The sequence below is a fragment of the Aquarana catesbeiana genome, linkage group LG01, assembly GCF_042186555.1.
Source record: "Aquarana catesbeiana isolate 2022-GZ linkage group LG01, ASM4218655v1, whole genome shotgun sequence".
Classification (NCBI taxonomy): Eukaryota; Metazoa; Chordata; class Amphibia; order Anura; family Ranidae; genus Aquarana; species Aquarana catesbeiana.
Genome location: NC_133324.1, coordinates 133,354,591 through 133,370,444, shown reverse-complemented (window position 1 = coordinate 133,370,444; position 15,854 = coordinate 133,354,591). Strand labels below are relative to the sequence as shown.

General features: G+C 42.3%; 1 protein-coding gene across 2 annotated transcripts in view; it reads left to right on the top strand.

The window, feature by feature from the left end:
* Positions 1–15,854, top strand: part of IQGAP2 (IQ motif containing GTPase activating protein 2) — a 375,241-nt gene that overhangs the window by 332,064 nt on the left and 27,323 nt on the right. For both annotated transcript variants that reach the window (XM_073623999.1, XM_073624006.1), the window contains one exon: positions 8,262–8,402. In XM_073623999.1, the coding sequence (XP_073480100.1) occupies positions 8,262–8,402 (141 nt within the window). The remainder of the gene's footprint in view (positions 1–8,261; positions 8,403–15,854) is intronic.

The window sequence follows — 15,854 nt, the reverse complement described above, 5'->3', positions numbered from 1 at the left end:
CCCCCCTGCTGAAGTAATTCCTCCCCCCCGATCCGCCCTCACTACAGGGCCAGCTATCTCCGCGCAGAGCGCGGGAAAGGGATCCTTTTAAAGAAGAGGGGGGGCAGAGCCTAAGTCTGGGAGGGGCGTGTCTTAAAAGTAAATTACTAGACTAAAGCTCGGCAGTAGATGCATCTTGTTTAGTACCTCTGCTTTTTTTGTGCTTAGGACTAGGTCTGCCCGTAGGAGGGGTAATTCATCAGGCGGGAAGTTCAGGTGACTCCTCTTCTGAGGATTCAGCATCTGAAGAGCCTTTCTCAACTTTGCAATCTCAGAAATTGCTAATTCAATCCCTTACAGACTTGGTCCGCTCTGGATATAAGTTGCCTCCTGCAGAGGTGGATGAAGTTTCCTTCTCTTTGGGTTCGCTAAAACCCCCACAGGCTTCTCATGCTTTCCTTATGCACCCGTTACTGGAGCAACTGATTTATGCTGATTGGGATCACCCAGATAAGCAGTTTTCTCCTACTAAGAAATTTTCATTTCTTTAACCTATGGAGAAAAAGTTCTCAAAGAGATAGGATTTGCCAGCAGTGGATGCTGCTATCTCCTCTGTGAACAGGAGTTTAACTTGTCCAGTGGACAATGTACAAGTATTTAGAGATCCAGCTGATAAAAAGTTGAAATCTCTATTAAAAGCCTCATTTGCTGTAGCCGGTGCGGTGCTACAGCCTGCAGTAGCAGCAATAGGCATCTGTCAATCCCTTCGGGATGAACTCAAACAGGTTATTAGAAAAGTTCCTGCTCAAACTGATGAGGCCCAAAGTTTAGCTGAGCTACCTAGGGCCCTATACTTTGCAGTGGATGCTATCAAGAATTCCATCCATCAGGCGTCTCGCCTTGCGCTTATGTTGATACATATGCGCAGGAGTCTGAGGCTTAAAAATTGGTCAGCCAAGTTACCATACAAGAAGCTCATGGCTGGGTTTCCCTTTCATGGAGAAAGGTTGTTTGGGGAAGGTTTGGATAAATATATCCAAAAGATTTCTGGGAGTAAGAGTACCCTTCTGCTGTTTAAGAAAAAGAATAGACGGCCTTCTTTCAAAACTTCTCATCTTATGCCTGGAGCAACAGCCTCCAGGCAGTATCGATGGCCCTTGTCTGGGGCAAAGGCCAAGCCTCATAACCAGACACAGGGCTACAAAAAGCCCTGGGGTCAGAAGTCGACAAAACAGAATCCCAAGGCTTCCTTGTAAAGGGGTGCCCCCGCTCGATCGAGTGGGGTGAAGACTGCAGTGGTTTTCAGAAACTTGGCAAGAGGAAATCCAAGACAAGTGGGTCCTCTCTGTAGTAGCCCTAGGCTACAAACTAGAGTTCCAAGAGTCTCCACCATTGCGTTTTCAAAAATCAAACTTTCCTAAGGACCCAGTAAAGAAAAAGTCCTTATTTCTGGCACTGGACCGATTACTGTGTCATGGAGTGATAATAGAGGTTCCCTCAGAAGAGAGGGACATGGGGTTTTATTCAAATCTCTTTATGGTACCAAAACCAAATGGAGATGTCAAACCCATTCTAGAACTCAGGAATCTGAATCACTTCCTAAACATCTGCTCTTTTCGAATGGAGTCGATTCGGTCAGTTGTTTCCACCCTACGGGAAGAAGAGGTTCTAGCATCCATAGATATCAAGGATGCGCATCTACATTTGCCAATGTTTCCCGCTCACCAGGAGTTTCTGCGGTTTGCGGTAGAGCAGCGCCACTTTCAGTTCGTGGCCTTGCCTTTCGGGTTAGCCACCGCTCCCCAACTGTTTACAAAAGTGTTAGCCCCAGTACTATCAAGACTAAGGGGCCAGGGTATTGCAGTAATAGCATACCTAGACAACCTGCTACTGGTAGATCAGTTAATAGCAGGGTTAAGTCAAGGGGTGTCCAGAACAGTCAGTTATCTGAGACACCTGGGTTGGATTCTCAATCTAGAGAAATCATCCTTACAGCCGGTAAGAAGGCTGCAGTATTTGGGCTCGGTCATAGACACAACCCAGGAAAGGGTGTTCTTGACTCAGGCAAAGGTCAATGCTCTAAGAGAGCTGGTCCAGGCACTCAAGGCAAAGAAGGGTCCTTTCATTCGCCTTTGCATGAGACTACTAGGGAAGATGGTAGCTTCCTTCGAAGCGGTTCTCTATGCTCAGTTTCATTCAAGACTGTTGCAACACAGCATTCTGTTTTGGATTATCCAATGAATCTGGTTTCAAAGGTACGTCAGAGTCTGAACTGGTGGTTGATAACCAGGAATTTACAGAAGGGGAAATCCTTCATTTCAGTTTCCTGGAAAGTAGTAACAACGGATGCCAGCCTATGGGGCTGGGGAGCAGTTCTAGAAGAGACCACTGTTCAAGGGAAGTGGTCAGAGTCCGAGAAGACCTTGCCCATCAATATCCTAGAGGTTGCGGAATGCTCCTGTCAGGATACAATCCGACAATGCCACAGCAGTGGCCTATATCAATCACCAAGGGGGCTCCAAAAGCCACACTGCCCAAAGGGAGGTGGACCATATTCTGTCTTGAGCAGAGAAACATGTTCCTTGCCTATCTGCAGTTTACATTACAGGAGTTGAAAATTGGCAGGCAGATCTTCTGAGCTGTCAACAGTTGTTGCCGGGAGAATGGTCTCTACATCTCGATGTCTTTTTGGCAATCGGTTTTCACTGATTTATGCATTCCCTCCAGTTCAGCTGCTACCACGGCTGCTTCACAGGATCAGGGAAGCCGGTAATCTTAGTGGCCCCGGCATGTCCCAGAAGACCCAGGTTTGCAGGGATCGTGAGAATGACAGTAGGAGTCTTCGACTCTTCCAACTCATCCGGACCTGCTGTCGCAGGGATCGGTATTCCATCCTGCCTTACAAACGCTAAATTTAACGGTGTGGCTATTGAAGCCCACATTCTAAAAAATCGGGGGCTTTCAGGTTTGGTAGTAACCACCCTGATGTCAGAAAGCTGGCCTCCAGGACCATTTATTACAGGGTCTGAAAGGCCTACGTCACTTGGTGTGAAACCAAGGTTTGGCATCCTCGTAAGTATCCCATAGGAAGAATTCTGGCCTTTCTACAATTAGGAGTAGAACTGAAGCTGGCCTCGAGTACAATCAAGGGTCAGATTACAGCCTTGGCAGTATTTTTCCAAAGGCCCCTTGCTTCGCACTCTTTAGTCCAGCCATTCATACAAGTGGTAACTCGGATAACTCCGCCAGTTAGAATACCCTTGTGCCCATGGGATTTGAATCTGGTTTTGTCAGTGTTGCAAAGACAACCCTTTGTGAACCTATACGGAATATTCCTTTGATCTTTTTGACAAGGAAATTGGTATTCCTAGTTGCGATAACCTCTGCAAGAAAGAGTATCAGAATTGGTTGCTTTCTCCCGCTTTTCTCCTGTAAAGAGCCATACTTAATCATTCACAAGGATAAGGTGGTGCTGCGCACCCAACCTTTTTGCCAAAGGTAGTGTCTGGTTTTCATCTGAATCAAGATGTTTACTTACCTTCTTTTTTCCCAGAACCTCGTTCTGCAGAAGAAAAATTATTACACTCTCTCGATGTAGTGAGAGCAGTTAAAGCCTATCTGAAAGCGACTGCTCAGATACATTCACAAGATTTTATCAAATGGATGTAAGATGGCAGGAGGACACCGCCTTAGGACGCAGTGTGCTGTAGGTAGCAGTATAGGTCCTCACGCAGCATGCTGCAGGCAGCAGTATAGGTCCTCACGCCTGGCGGCGGCTATTTGCTTTGTGTCTCCCTCCCCTCAGGTGGCATTGCTTTTGGGACATCCCATATAGTTATTACTAAGGTGCTGTGTGTCCCGTGATGTGCGATAAAGAAAATAGAATTTTTATAACAGCTTACCTGTGAAATCCTTTTCTTGGAGTACATCACGGGACACAGAGGTCCCTCCCCTCTTATTGGGATATGTATATATTGCTTTGCTACAAAAACTGAGGTACTCCCTGTATGGGAGGGGTTATATAGGGAGGGGGACTTCCTGTTTCCTTTTTGGTTATATCAGTGTCCATTCACCTAAAGGTGGCCTATAACCCATATCGTTATTACTGTGGTGCTCTGTGTCCCGTGATGTATTCCAAGAAAAGGATTTTATAGGTAAGCTTTTATAAAAATCCTATTTTTTTCCTTCCTTTCTTCTTTCCATATCACCTGCCATTTTCAGCTGGATCAAGATGGGGCTCAGGTAAGTATAAGGGATGGCGGCTGAGGGGGGAACTGCATCCGTAATGTTTATGACCTGAATGAAAGAATGCATTAAGATAGAAAACATTCTGCCTTTAGAACCACTTTAAAGGAAACCTGTTCTGGGTCAGAGAATTAGAAATAATGAAGCCAGATATGACCAGGCAGCTAGCATTTTCATAAGGAGGCTTCTTCATTTGCTCAGCACTAGAGAAAGAACTTGAATCTTGGTTTGTTTTTGTTTTTTTTTGTTTTCAGTAAAGGAATTCACTAGTGCTACTTTTACCACTTATGGATTTATAGACAAAGCATTGTCTGTCTTGGGTTGGTTAGTACAGGTCTGCTTTAAAGGAAAGGCATAGTGTCATTATTAGGCTTTTTGGAAGCCATTTTTGATGTGACTTATACATTAGTACTTGCTATGTCATATTATCTTGATGGTGTTTCTCATCAGACAAGTGCAGTGAGCATCCAGTCAGATGTGAAATTGTATTATTTGTATCCAGTATGCATAGACCGAAAGCGCAGTCTTGTGCGAGTTGTGTATTTTGGGAAATTATTGATAATGAGCCAGTAGTTGTGTATCCAGTTTAGTTATATCCCCAGTGCAAATGTTTGACCTGGGCCAACACCAGAACCCCAAACATATACTTTCCACTTTTCTCTGCCATAAGCCATTTTTCCACAACTCACACTAACACACTTAAGTAACATGTGGTCATTTGCTGACAACCTTGTCTTCTAATTATTAGTGACCAGAATCTAGGTTCTTATTATTGTCCCTTGATTGAATTTGGACAGAGTTTGCAGTAGTGATCCTGTTTATTGGTTGCCTGTGCTGCTTTGCACACACTAACAACAATGAACTTTTTTTGCCTGTTCCATAACTGAAAATGGGGTCTGTGTAAAGGGAACACAAGTCCCTTTTCCCCAAAACATGCATCCTTCTTCCAATCCCCCAACACACACCTCAGACTCACAACCAGAACCTGAAATAACATTCCCAATGTACCAATGAGCAAACAGTATTCCACATTTGTGTACATTTGACATTTGTCCTAAGACACGTTTTCACCTTTATCACTAGGTTGAAAGAAGTTTTTCAAGTGATTGAAGGAGGCTGGTCTTAGAGTGTATGTAAAGCCAAAAATAAAAATGTTATACATTGCAGCTTACTTAGTCGTTCAATGTGGTGGCTGCAACAGTTTTCATCTTTCAAGCTTTTTTTTCTTTATTTTCTCCCTGGTGATACTGCCAGTAACACACTTTTGTCCAAGAGTGACAACACTTACTCATGTTACTGTATTTATGGATGAGCAATATTCTCACCCTAGGACAGGACTACATATTACCTTCCCTCTCGTTTTCTTTACTGTAGTGAGAGGTGCAGCACAGGCAGAAGGTACAGGAAGTCACTAGATCACAAGATTTCTGTTTTCCTTTCTCCTGAATAGTTATATCAAAACACTTTCATTTTATCTTTAACCACTTAAGCCCCGGACCATTTGGCTGCCCAAAGACCAGAGCACTTTTTGCGATTCGGCACTGCGCCGCTTTAACTGACAATTTTGCGGTCGTGCGACATGGCTCCCAAACAAAATTGACTTCCTTTTTTCCCCACAAATAGAACTTTCTTTTGGCGGTATTTGATCACGTCTGCGTTTTTTCTTTTTTGCGCTATAAACAAAAAAATAGCGACAATTTTGAAAAAAGCATTTTTTAAAACTTTTTGCTATAATAAACATCCCCCAAAAATATATTAAAAAAAAATTATTTTCCTCAGTTTAGGCCGATTTGTATTCTTCTACATATTTTTGGTAAAAAAAAATCGCAGTAAGCGTTTGGTCTGCGCAAAAGTTACAGCGTCTACAAAATAGGGGATAGTTTTATGGCATTTTTATTAATTTTTTTTTTTATTGTAATGGCAGCGATCAGCGATTTTTATCGTGACTACAACATTATGGCGGACAGATCGGACACTTTTGGCGTGATTTTGGGACCATTCACATTTATACAGCGATCAGTGCAATTAAAAATGCATTGATTACTGTGTAAATGTGACTGGCAGTGAAGGGGTTAACCACTAGGTGGCAGTGTAGGGGTTAAGTGTGTCCTAGGGAGTGATTCTTCCTGTGGGGGGATGGGCTATGTGTGACACGACACTGATCACCGTTCCCGATTACAGGGAGCTGTGATCAGTGTCACTAGGCAGAACAGGGAAATGCTTGTTCACATTAGCATTTCCCTGTTCCTCCTCTCCGTGGAACGATCGCGGGTATCCCAGCGGACATCGGGTCCGCGGGACCTGCGATCACACGGAGGTTGCGGTGTGTGCGCGCGTCCGCAAACCGCTTCTTAAAGGGCAATGTAAAGGTACATTAATCTGCCTGTATGTGCCCTTCTGCCGACACATATCGGCGTGAGCCAGTCGGCAAACGGTTAAGGAATCATGCACACTGGACATTTTTGGATGTTTTTACAGCTGCTGTTTTTGTTTTTAGATGTTTTTTTCTACAGTCAATAAACTCTCCAGCACATTATCCTATGTGTTATCAACTGTTTTTGGATATAAAAAAAAAACTAGTGGGTTCTGAGAGGCGTTTTTCAGCTGTAAAAATGATCTAACGTCAGAAAAGCCAGTAAACGCTCAAAAACGGGGCTCAACGGCGTTTTTTAAAGTTTTTGATCCATTGAAAAAAAAAAAACACTATTGCAAAAACATTGAAAAACTCACTGCAAAGCTACTGGCAATATTATAACGTTAATATAACTTCCAGTGTGCATGAGGCCTAAAAGACTAAAAGCTAGCAAAAAAGAGATGTTTATTTTTGGGGTTTGTATACATTTTAAGGACACTATTTTGCCTGTGGAATGCAGCAGAAATGAGGGGGTAACAGCTGTCCCACCTCAGTAACGTGGGTTTATTTATCTTGTCTGGAGTATGTCCAGCTTTGGGTCATTTTATGACTTATGTTTACCAAAGTGACATGCGGAAGTGACTCACATTTGAAATCAATACTGGAACGTTCGGTTTCCTATAACAGCATTCTGCTGGGAAGTTTTAGGACATGCACGAAATGACCTTAATGACGCACACTAGACAATGTCCTTTTAGCTGACGGCACCCATATTTTTTGATGCAGCTCTGTGAAAACTTTGAATTGTGAAGGGTAGTTATACAGTATCGTGTCACAAAAAGATGCAATTCTTTCTGGTAGCAAATGTCCAGAGAACAGTAGACACGTTAAAGTTTATATATAAACCTCAGTTCACAGCCGGGCTCATTCACACTTGCTTAAAAGCATGGCTTTGGACACACTTTGTTAAAGCTCTCTGAACGCCAGTCAAAGCTTTTTTTCACTCAATAAAATGGTTAGCTTACAGTCCTGTTTACACCTTGCTTTTGCTTTGCTTCAAAATGTATATCCCATGTAGCTTTAGTGGTGCTTCAAATCGTCTTCAAAGCCTCCATAGAAGTCTATGGCAAAGCTCGCTTTAAGCACTTGCAGCTTTTGAGAGGCTTTAGCTGCGCTTTGTTTTGGAGGTACTGCAGGTATGAGATATCAACACACACAGGGCATCTGCCAAGCTTCATTAAAGCATCATCGAAGCACACAGAAGCATCAAAAACACCTCAAAAAGCATTGAAGCAGTAGCCATTTTGATGTGTGTTTAAAATGGAAGCAAATGTAAATGAGCCCTTAGAGGGTAAAAAGCATTGACTGCAAGGAAGCACATAGGCATGCATGAACAAAGTGACAGGGATAACAAAGGGGATAACGATCCTGCGTCTTGGAGACCAGGGGAACGTTCATTTTATTCCCTGTACTTGTAAGTACAAAATATCTACAAGGGTTTCAGCAGGATAATAAAACAGTCGAAGAGAGCGGCAAGGGTGAGTAACAGCAGAAAATAGGGGTTTCATTAAGAGAACCTGTCACATGAGAAGTGACCTCTTCACTTTTCCTGGGTAGCATTAGCAGTATACTGAGTGACTCTAGTTGATCTTTAAAAAATGAATATCTATATTTTTATTTGCAGTAAGCTGCCATATGATGTGACAACGGAGCAGGCGCTATCTCACCCTGAAGTGATTAACAGACTGGAATCTTCAATACAAAGCTTACGTACTGTGACAGATAAAGTTCTTCAGTCCATAATCTCATCTATGGAACTCATACCGTGAGTTGTCTCTCAGTTTGCAAGATGGGCTTTGTGTTTGAATGCAGAACTACACAAAAGTGTGTGCTTGCTCTAAATTAGCTTTTGTATCTGAGAACCCTTTCACCGGCTTAGTGTCTCATGTCCCAGCATAGATGCAACTAGAGGATCATGTTGAATCTGTGCTGGCTGCACTCTAGAAGCTTTTAAAGTAGCTCAAACTTCTTAGTAGGGTTGGCCTTGTCCACAAAAACACAAAGTATGCTCATTGCAGCCTCAAGCACAAGACGCAAATACATTTTTAGCTGCAGATTTGTATTTCACTCGCATTTGGCACAGTGCAATGGACAGAAATGATGTGCAAAAATCTATTTGACTGTCATATTCAGTACTCTACCTTATGTATAGATTTATACTTACCTGTGTGTGTATAGCTGGAAAAAGATTATCTATCTTTTCCATTGTCTTTTGCACTGTTTGCTGCTAAGTGCAAGAGAAGTTTTGAAATATCTCTATTTTATCTTTAAAAATAAATAAACTGGGCAACAGTACACAGCATGGAAAAAGAAGTATGCCTTACATTGGAAAGAAGTGTGTATGTGTGTATATGTGCATGTGTGTGTGTGTGTGTGTATATATACACACACGCACACCAATCAGACATAACTTTATGATCACCCACCTGGAGGCATAGACACCACTAGACCTCTGAAGGTATGCAGTGGTATCTGGCACCAAGCCATCAGTAGAAGATCCTTTTAAGTCCTGTAATTTGCGTGGTGGGGCCTCCATGGGTTGGATTTGTTTTTCCAGCACATATCACATATGCTCGATAGGCAGCACCTGTTATTCTGCTGAAAGAGTCCACTTGCATCAGGGAATACCGTTTCCATTAAGGGGTGTACCTGGTTAGCAACAATGTTTAGGTAGGTAAAACGTGTCAAGTAACATCCACATGAATGGCAGGATCCAAATTTTCCCAGCAGAACATTGCCCAGAGCATCACACTGTGTCTGTCAGCTCGTCTTCTTCCCATATTGCATCCTTGTGCTATCTCCTACCCTGGTAAACAGCATACACGCACCTGGCTATCCACATGATGTAAAAGAAATTGTGAATCATCAGACCAGGCCACCTTCTCCCATTGCTCTGTGGTCCAGTTCTGATGCTCGGATGCCCATTGTAGGCACTTTAGGCTGTGGACACGGGTCAGCATGGGCACTCTGCCTGGTCTGCAACTACGTTTCCCCATGTGCAACAAACCACAATACCCATTTTTTAGTTTAATTGAAGGATGGTGCGCTGCCAAATATGAATGTAGAAGCAAATTCATACCCAATTCACCACATCCCGATAATAAATTTTGAAAGATAGAGAGGAAAGAACCCTGGGATGGTACGGGTGAAGGGGTATGAGATATAAATGAGTGAGCCTGGGTGGGAGGAAGGGAAACGTACTAAATAATGTGATTGGTATGAGAAGTGCCCAAAAATAGTAAAAATATATACTTTATTGGAATATACAAAAAAAATATTAAAATAGTGAACAATACATACAAAATACCTAGACCACATAAATGAGCATACTGGTTAGAGGAAGCATACATATATGTGGTACATAGGAGCCCAACATGTTTCGGATAAGAGAAAATTCAGTTCCTTCTTCAGGGGTTTCCTGTAAGGATTATTGTATGATCTGGGGGAGGTACATAGATAAAACATACCAATCATTAGTGTATATATATATATATATATATATATATATATATATATATATATATATATATATATATATATATATATATATATACACATGTAATGGGCGTATATCATAGGTATAGAAGGTGAAAAAACAGAGTTTATGAAGGCAAAGAAAAAAAAAATATATATATATATATATATAATAAGTGGAGAATAAAATAGAATAAGAGTGAAAATAGAAGTGTAGGAAAACAATAAAATAGGAGCTCTAAATAAACCAGGGATTCAAAGTAGTATGTAATATTGAGGGGACTTACTCGTTCAAAAAGTTAGCTGCATATCAAGGCTGGACTATAGTCTGACAGTCTGCCAAATGGTACTTCAGATCATCATCATTGTAGCATCAATTACACGTCATGTTTGGGTGTGAGAGGCCATGTATGGATTTATATGATGGAAGGCCTGGAATTGAAGGTGGTGTAGAAACTTTCTGATGTATAGCAAGGGGAGATCATTGAAGCCATACAGATACGGTGAGGCACGCCAAAACACCAGCGTCCACAAGGAACAACAAATAGGAGGAGGGGAATGTACCTCCCTACGTATAGAAAATAATAATGAAATATAAATATCAAAAGTTCGTGGGTTGACAAAAATCTATCAAGAAATGAGTGTCAAATATACAATGTGTGTAATTAATATGGTTATATCCATCTGGACCCTGCTGTCAGGTTGGGGTTATATCAAAGGGATATGATGTAAGCCTATATATATATAGATTAATATGATACTTGGACAAGTATGTAAAGGTGATAGGAATATGATGTAAGCCTATATATATAGATTAATATGATACTTGGACAAGTATGCAAAGGTGATAGGTGCATTGGCCTGATATAGATCAGTTATCCTGTATCAGCCATGTCCTGTAGTGCATAGCATGCAAACAAATCTTTTATGTGGGTAAGGTGGGTCAATGGTAATATTCTCAATATATAAGACTCTCTACCAGTATAGCCACAGGCAAGAATGTAACATTGCATGAGTAAGTGTGTTAAGTTAGATGTTAAAATCTAATGCTTACTTGAAGTTTGTAGAGTGTACGGGACCACGACCTCCTCCTAGAAATTCAATCTAGGTATGCAGCACAGCAATGTGTTTGCATTTGGAGGTTTTCAAAGATCAGCTGGATGGGGGTAATCCCGCCTGTATTGGGCGGGGAGTGTATGTTCCTAACAATTGTCATTGGTGCAGCAGGGGGCAGGTGGGGTCCGACGTCACTACCCCTCCGCTGATCAGTGTCAGCAGAGGAGGTATTGTGCGCCGGAAAGTTGTTCCCCCGGCGCGGCGGCGCCCAGCGTCCACCGCGTCAAAAGGCGCAGTGACGTCAGACGTCGCGGCGCCGCCGACACGAGAGAGGAGGACTCAATATAGGCTGTCCTGGATGGCGGCCGTATCGCGCATGTGCGAGCGGCGGACCAATTGGGCAGCCGAGAGTCCTAGGTACGGCTCCACTATCAGAGGATGTGGAGCCTACCTGTGCCGGGGGACATAATGCTGGCAATTAACGTGATCTAACCGATCCTAGGGCAATCAATCCCCTGTGAAGCAGACCGTCCAAACATGTCAAATTTTGTAGTGTATACCAAATGATATTGTAAGCTAAAGAAAAAACAGCAAAATGTCAGACCAAGTGCAGCCCTGAACCTGTAAATTGATACATACATAGGACATGGATAGTCGAAATTATTAATGGTATATACAAGCAGTAAGTGTAACATACAATAATGTACTAAATTGCCATATGATGGAATACAACTTATTTATAAAAATAACAATAAAGATAGTATTATCAAGTCGATATATAGTTCATATCTCATGTGATAAACATAGTAATGCATTTGTACAGTATTTGTTAATCTATATAACAGAAACCTTTTGAAAAAAGACTCAAATTATAACATATGCTGTAAGTTTCATGTATGGAATAGTATGTGGTTATGATTGAAAGGCAGACTTTTGCTAGATGGCTTGTCAGTAAGGTCAAATTAAGTGGCTATAGGTCCCACTTGTAACCCCCTGACGTAAAGCCTTGTAGAAACGGTTTAAAGCTTAATATTTCGTTTAGGCCTGGGGGTGAGGTGGCATTCAAATTTGCAATCCATCTCATCTCCCGTTGGAGAAGCAATTTATTTAGATCCCCACCTCTAAAAGTCTGGTGGATGCGATCCAAGGCTAAGACTGAGATCCTGGGGAAGCGTTCATTATGAACTAACCTTATGTGGCGGCCCCATGGGGAGTCTGGATCTTTCGATTTCATAGCCGCTATATGTCGGTATAGGCGCTTACAAAGTTTCTGGATAGTTTTGCCAACATAGAAACAACCACACTCGCACTGTATAAAATACACTACGAGTGTGGTCTGGCAATTAACGTAATGCCTTGGGGAGAATGTCCACCCATTAGGGAGGCGTGGATTTTTGTTAGTGTTAATATATTTGCAGTAACCACACGACCCACATGGAAAGATGCCAAGTGTGTTGCACGGGTCGCCACGGGTCAGTCCCTTGAACTCGGTCTTGACCAGACGATCTCCAACCGAAGTGTTACGTCTGAAAGTAATTAAGGGGTTGGGGGAAACAAAGGGGCCCACTAGAGGGTCATTAGTTAACACATGCCAATACCTAGCAAAAATCTGCCTGGCCTTATTAAAGGCTCGTTTTAAACACCTATGGCTATAGCCTCTATCCAAGAGGCGACTTTTTAGAGCTCTGGCTTCACACAAGAAATCGTCATTGTTAGAGCAGTTTCTTTTTATCCTGAGGAATTGGCTAAATGGGATAGAGTTGATTAATGGTCTTGGGTGGAAACTATCCGAGTGTAGAATAGTGTTCCCGGATGTTGGTTTGCGGTGGAGTTTGCAAGCCAGAGAGTTGTTTGTGTTCTTGAATATCTCAACGTCCAGAAAGGTAATTGAGGTATGGTCATAAGTCATAGTGAACTTTAAGTTAAATTCATTGCGGTTGAGTGTAGTTAGAAAATCATGAAGTAAATCAACTGGTCCCTCCCACAAAATGAGGATGTCATCGATGTACCTGCGCCACATGGTAATATGGCGCAGGTACATCGAGAGATCCCCATCGTTGAACAGGGTCTTTTCCCATTCCCCCAGGTACAGATTGGCGTAGCCAGGGGCACAATAAGTGCCTATGGCTACGCCCTGCACCTGGAGGAAGTATTGTCCGTGAAAACTAAAGACATTGTGTTGGAGAATGTAATCCAATGCCTGTAATATAAAGTCATTGAATGCTTTCTCAGAGGGGATAGTTTGTGACAGAATCCGTTGGATGCACGCCAAGCCCTTGCTGTGCGGTATAGAGCTATACAATGTTTCAACATCGATAGAGACCAGGGTAGTATGGTCAGATACTTGGATTCCATTAATGATTTGGAGTAGGTGGATCGTGTCCCTTATGTAAGATGGTAAAGACGACACTAATGGTCTGAAGTGTTCATCGACTACTTTAGATACGTTTTCAGTAATGGAACCGTTGCCCGACACAATGGGTCTGCCGGGTGGGTCTTTGTGGTTTTTATGTATTTTGGGGAGGGAATAGAATGTGGGGATCACTGGAAATGCAGTGCGGATGGATTTCCACATCTGGTTGGAAATGATATTATTGTTCAATGCTCGGTCAACTCGTTAAATCGAGTAATTGTTTGGAATTCAATAGGTCTGTACCAATCTGTGTTGTTCAATATGTTCAATATTGAACAACACAGATTGGTACAGACCTATTGAATTCCAAACAATTACTCGATTTAACGAGGAATTTTATATTCTCGTTGACCGAGCATTGAACAATAATATCATTTCCAACCAGATGTGGAAATCCATCCGCACTGCATTTCCAGTGATCCCCACATTCTATTCCCTCCCCAAAATTCATAAAAACCCCAAAGACCCACCCGGCAGACCCATTGTGTCGGGCAATGGTTCCATTACTGAAAACTTATCTAAAGTAGTCGATGAACACTTCAGACCATTAGTGTCGTCTTTACCATCTTACAACAGGGACACGATCCACCTACTCCAAATCATTAATGGAATCCAAGTATCTGACCATACTACCCTGGTCTCTATCGATGTTGAAACATTGTATAGCTCTATACCGCACAGCAAGGGCTTGGCATGCATCCAACGGATTCTGTCACAAACTATCCCCTCTGAGAAAGCATTCAATGACTTTATATTACAGGCATTGGATTACATTCTCCAACACAATGTCTTTAGTTTTCACGGACAATACTTCCTCCAGGGGCACTTGTTGTGCCCCTGGCTACGCCAATCTGTACCTGGGGGAATGGGAAAAGACCCTGTTCAACTATGGGGATCTCTCGATGTACCTGCGCCATATTACCATGTGGCGCAGGTACATCGATGACATCCTCATCTTGTGGGAGGGACCAGTTGATTTACTTCATGATTTTCTAACTACACTCAATCGCAATGAATTTAACTTAAAGTTCACTATGACTTATGACCATACCTCAATTACCTTTCTGGACGTTGAGATATTCAAGAACACAAAAAACTATCTGGCTTGCAAACTCCACCGCAAACCAACATCCGGGAACACTATTCTACACTTGGATAGTTTCCACCCAAGACCATTAATCAACTCTATCCCATTTAGCCAATTCCTCAGGATAAAAAGAAACTGCTCTAACAATGACGATTTCTTGCGTGAAGCCAGAGCTCTAAAAGTCGCCTCTTGGATAGAGGCTATAGCCATAGGTGTTTAAAACGAGCCTTTAATAAGGCCAATAGCCGGGACAGACAGGAATTAATACAACCACGTAGCAGATGCAATCGTGATAATAGTCCCTACATCAGGATAATCACTACGTTTTCAAATGAACATACAGAGATAAGGCAGATTTTTGCTAGGTATTGGCATGTGTTAACTAATGACCCTCTAGTGGGCCCCTTTGTTTCCCCCAACCCCTTAATTACTTTCAGACGTAACACTTCAGTTGGAGATCGTCTGGTCAAGAGCGAGTTCAAGGGACTGACCCGTGGCGACCCGTGCAACACACTTGGCACCTTTCCATGTGGGTCGTGTGGTTACTGCAAGTATATTAACACTAACAAAAATCCACGCCTCCCTAATGGGTGGACATTCTCCCCAAGGCATTACGTTAATTGCCAGACCACACTCGTAGTGTATTTTATACAGTGCGAGTGTGGTTGTTTCTATGTTGGCAAAACTATCCAGAAACTTTGTAAGCGCCTATACCGACATATAGCGGCTATGAAATCGAAAGATCCAGACTCCTCATGGGTCCGCCACATAAGGTTAGTTCATAATGAACGCTTCCCCAGGATCTCAGTCTTAGCCTTGGATCGCATCCACCAGACTTTTAGAGGTGGGGATCTAAATAAATTGCTTCTCCAACGGGAGATGAGATGGATTGCAAATTTGAATGCCACCTCACCCCCAGGCCTAAACGAAATATTAAGCTTTAAACCGTTTCTACAAGGCTTTACGTCAGGGGGTTACGAGTGGGACCTATAGCCACTTAATTAGACCTTACTGACAAGCCATCTAGCAACAGTCTGCCTTTCAATCATAATCACATACTATTCCATACATGAAACTTACAGCATATGTTATAATTTGAGTCTTTTTTCAAAAGGTTTCTGTTATATAGATTAACAAATACTGTACAAATGCATTACTATGTTTATCACATGAGATATGAACTATAT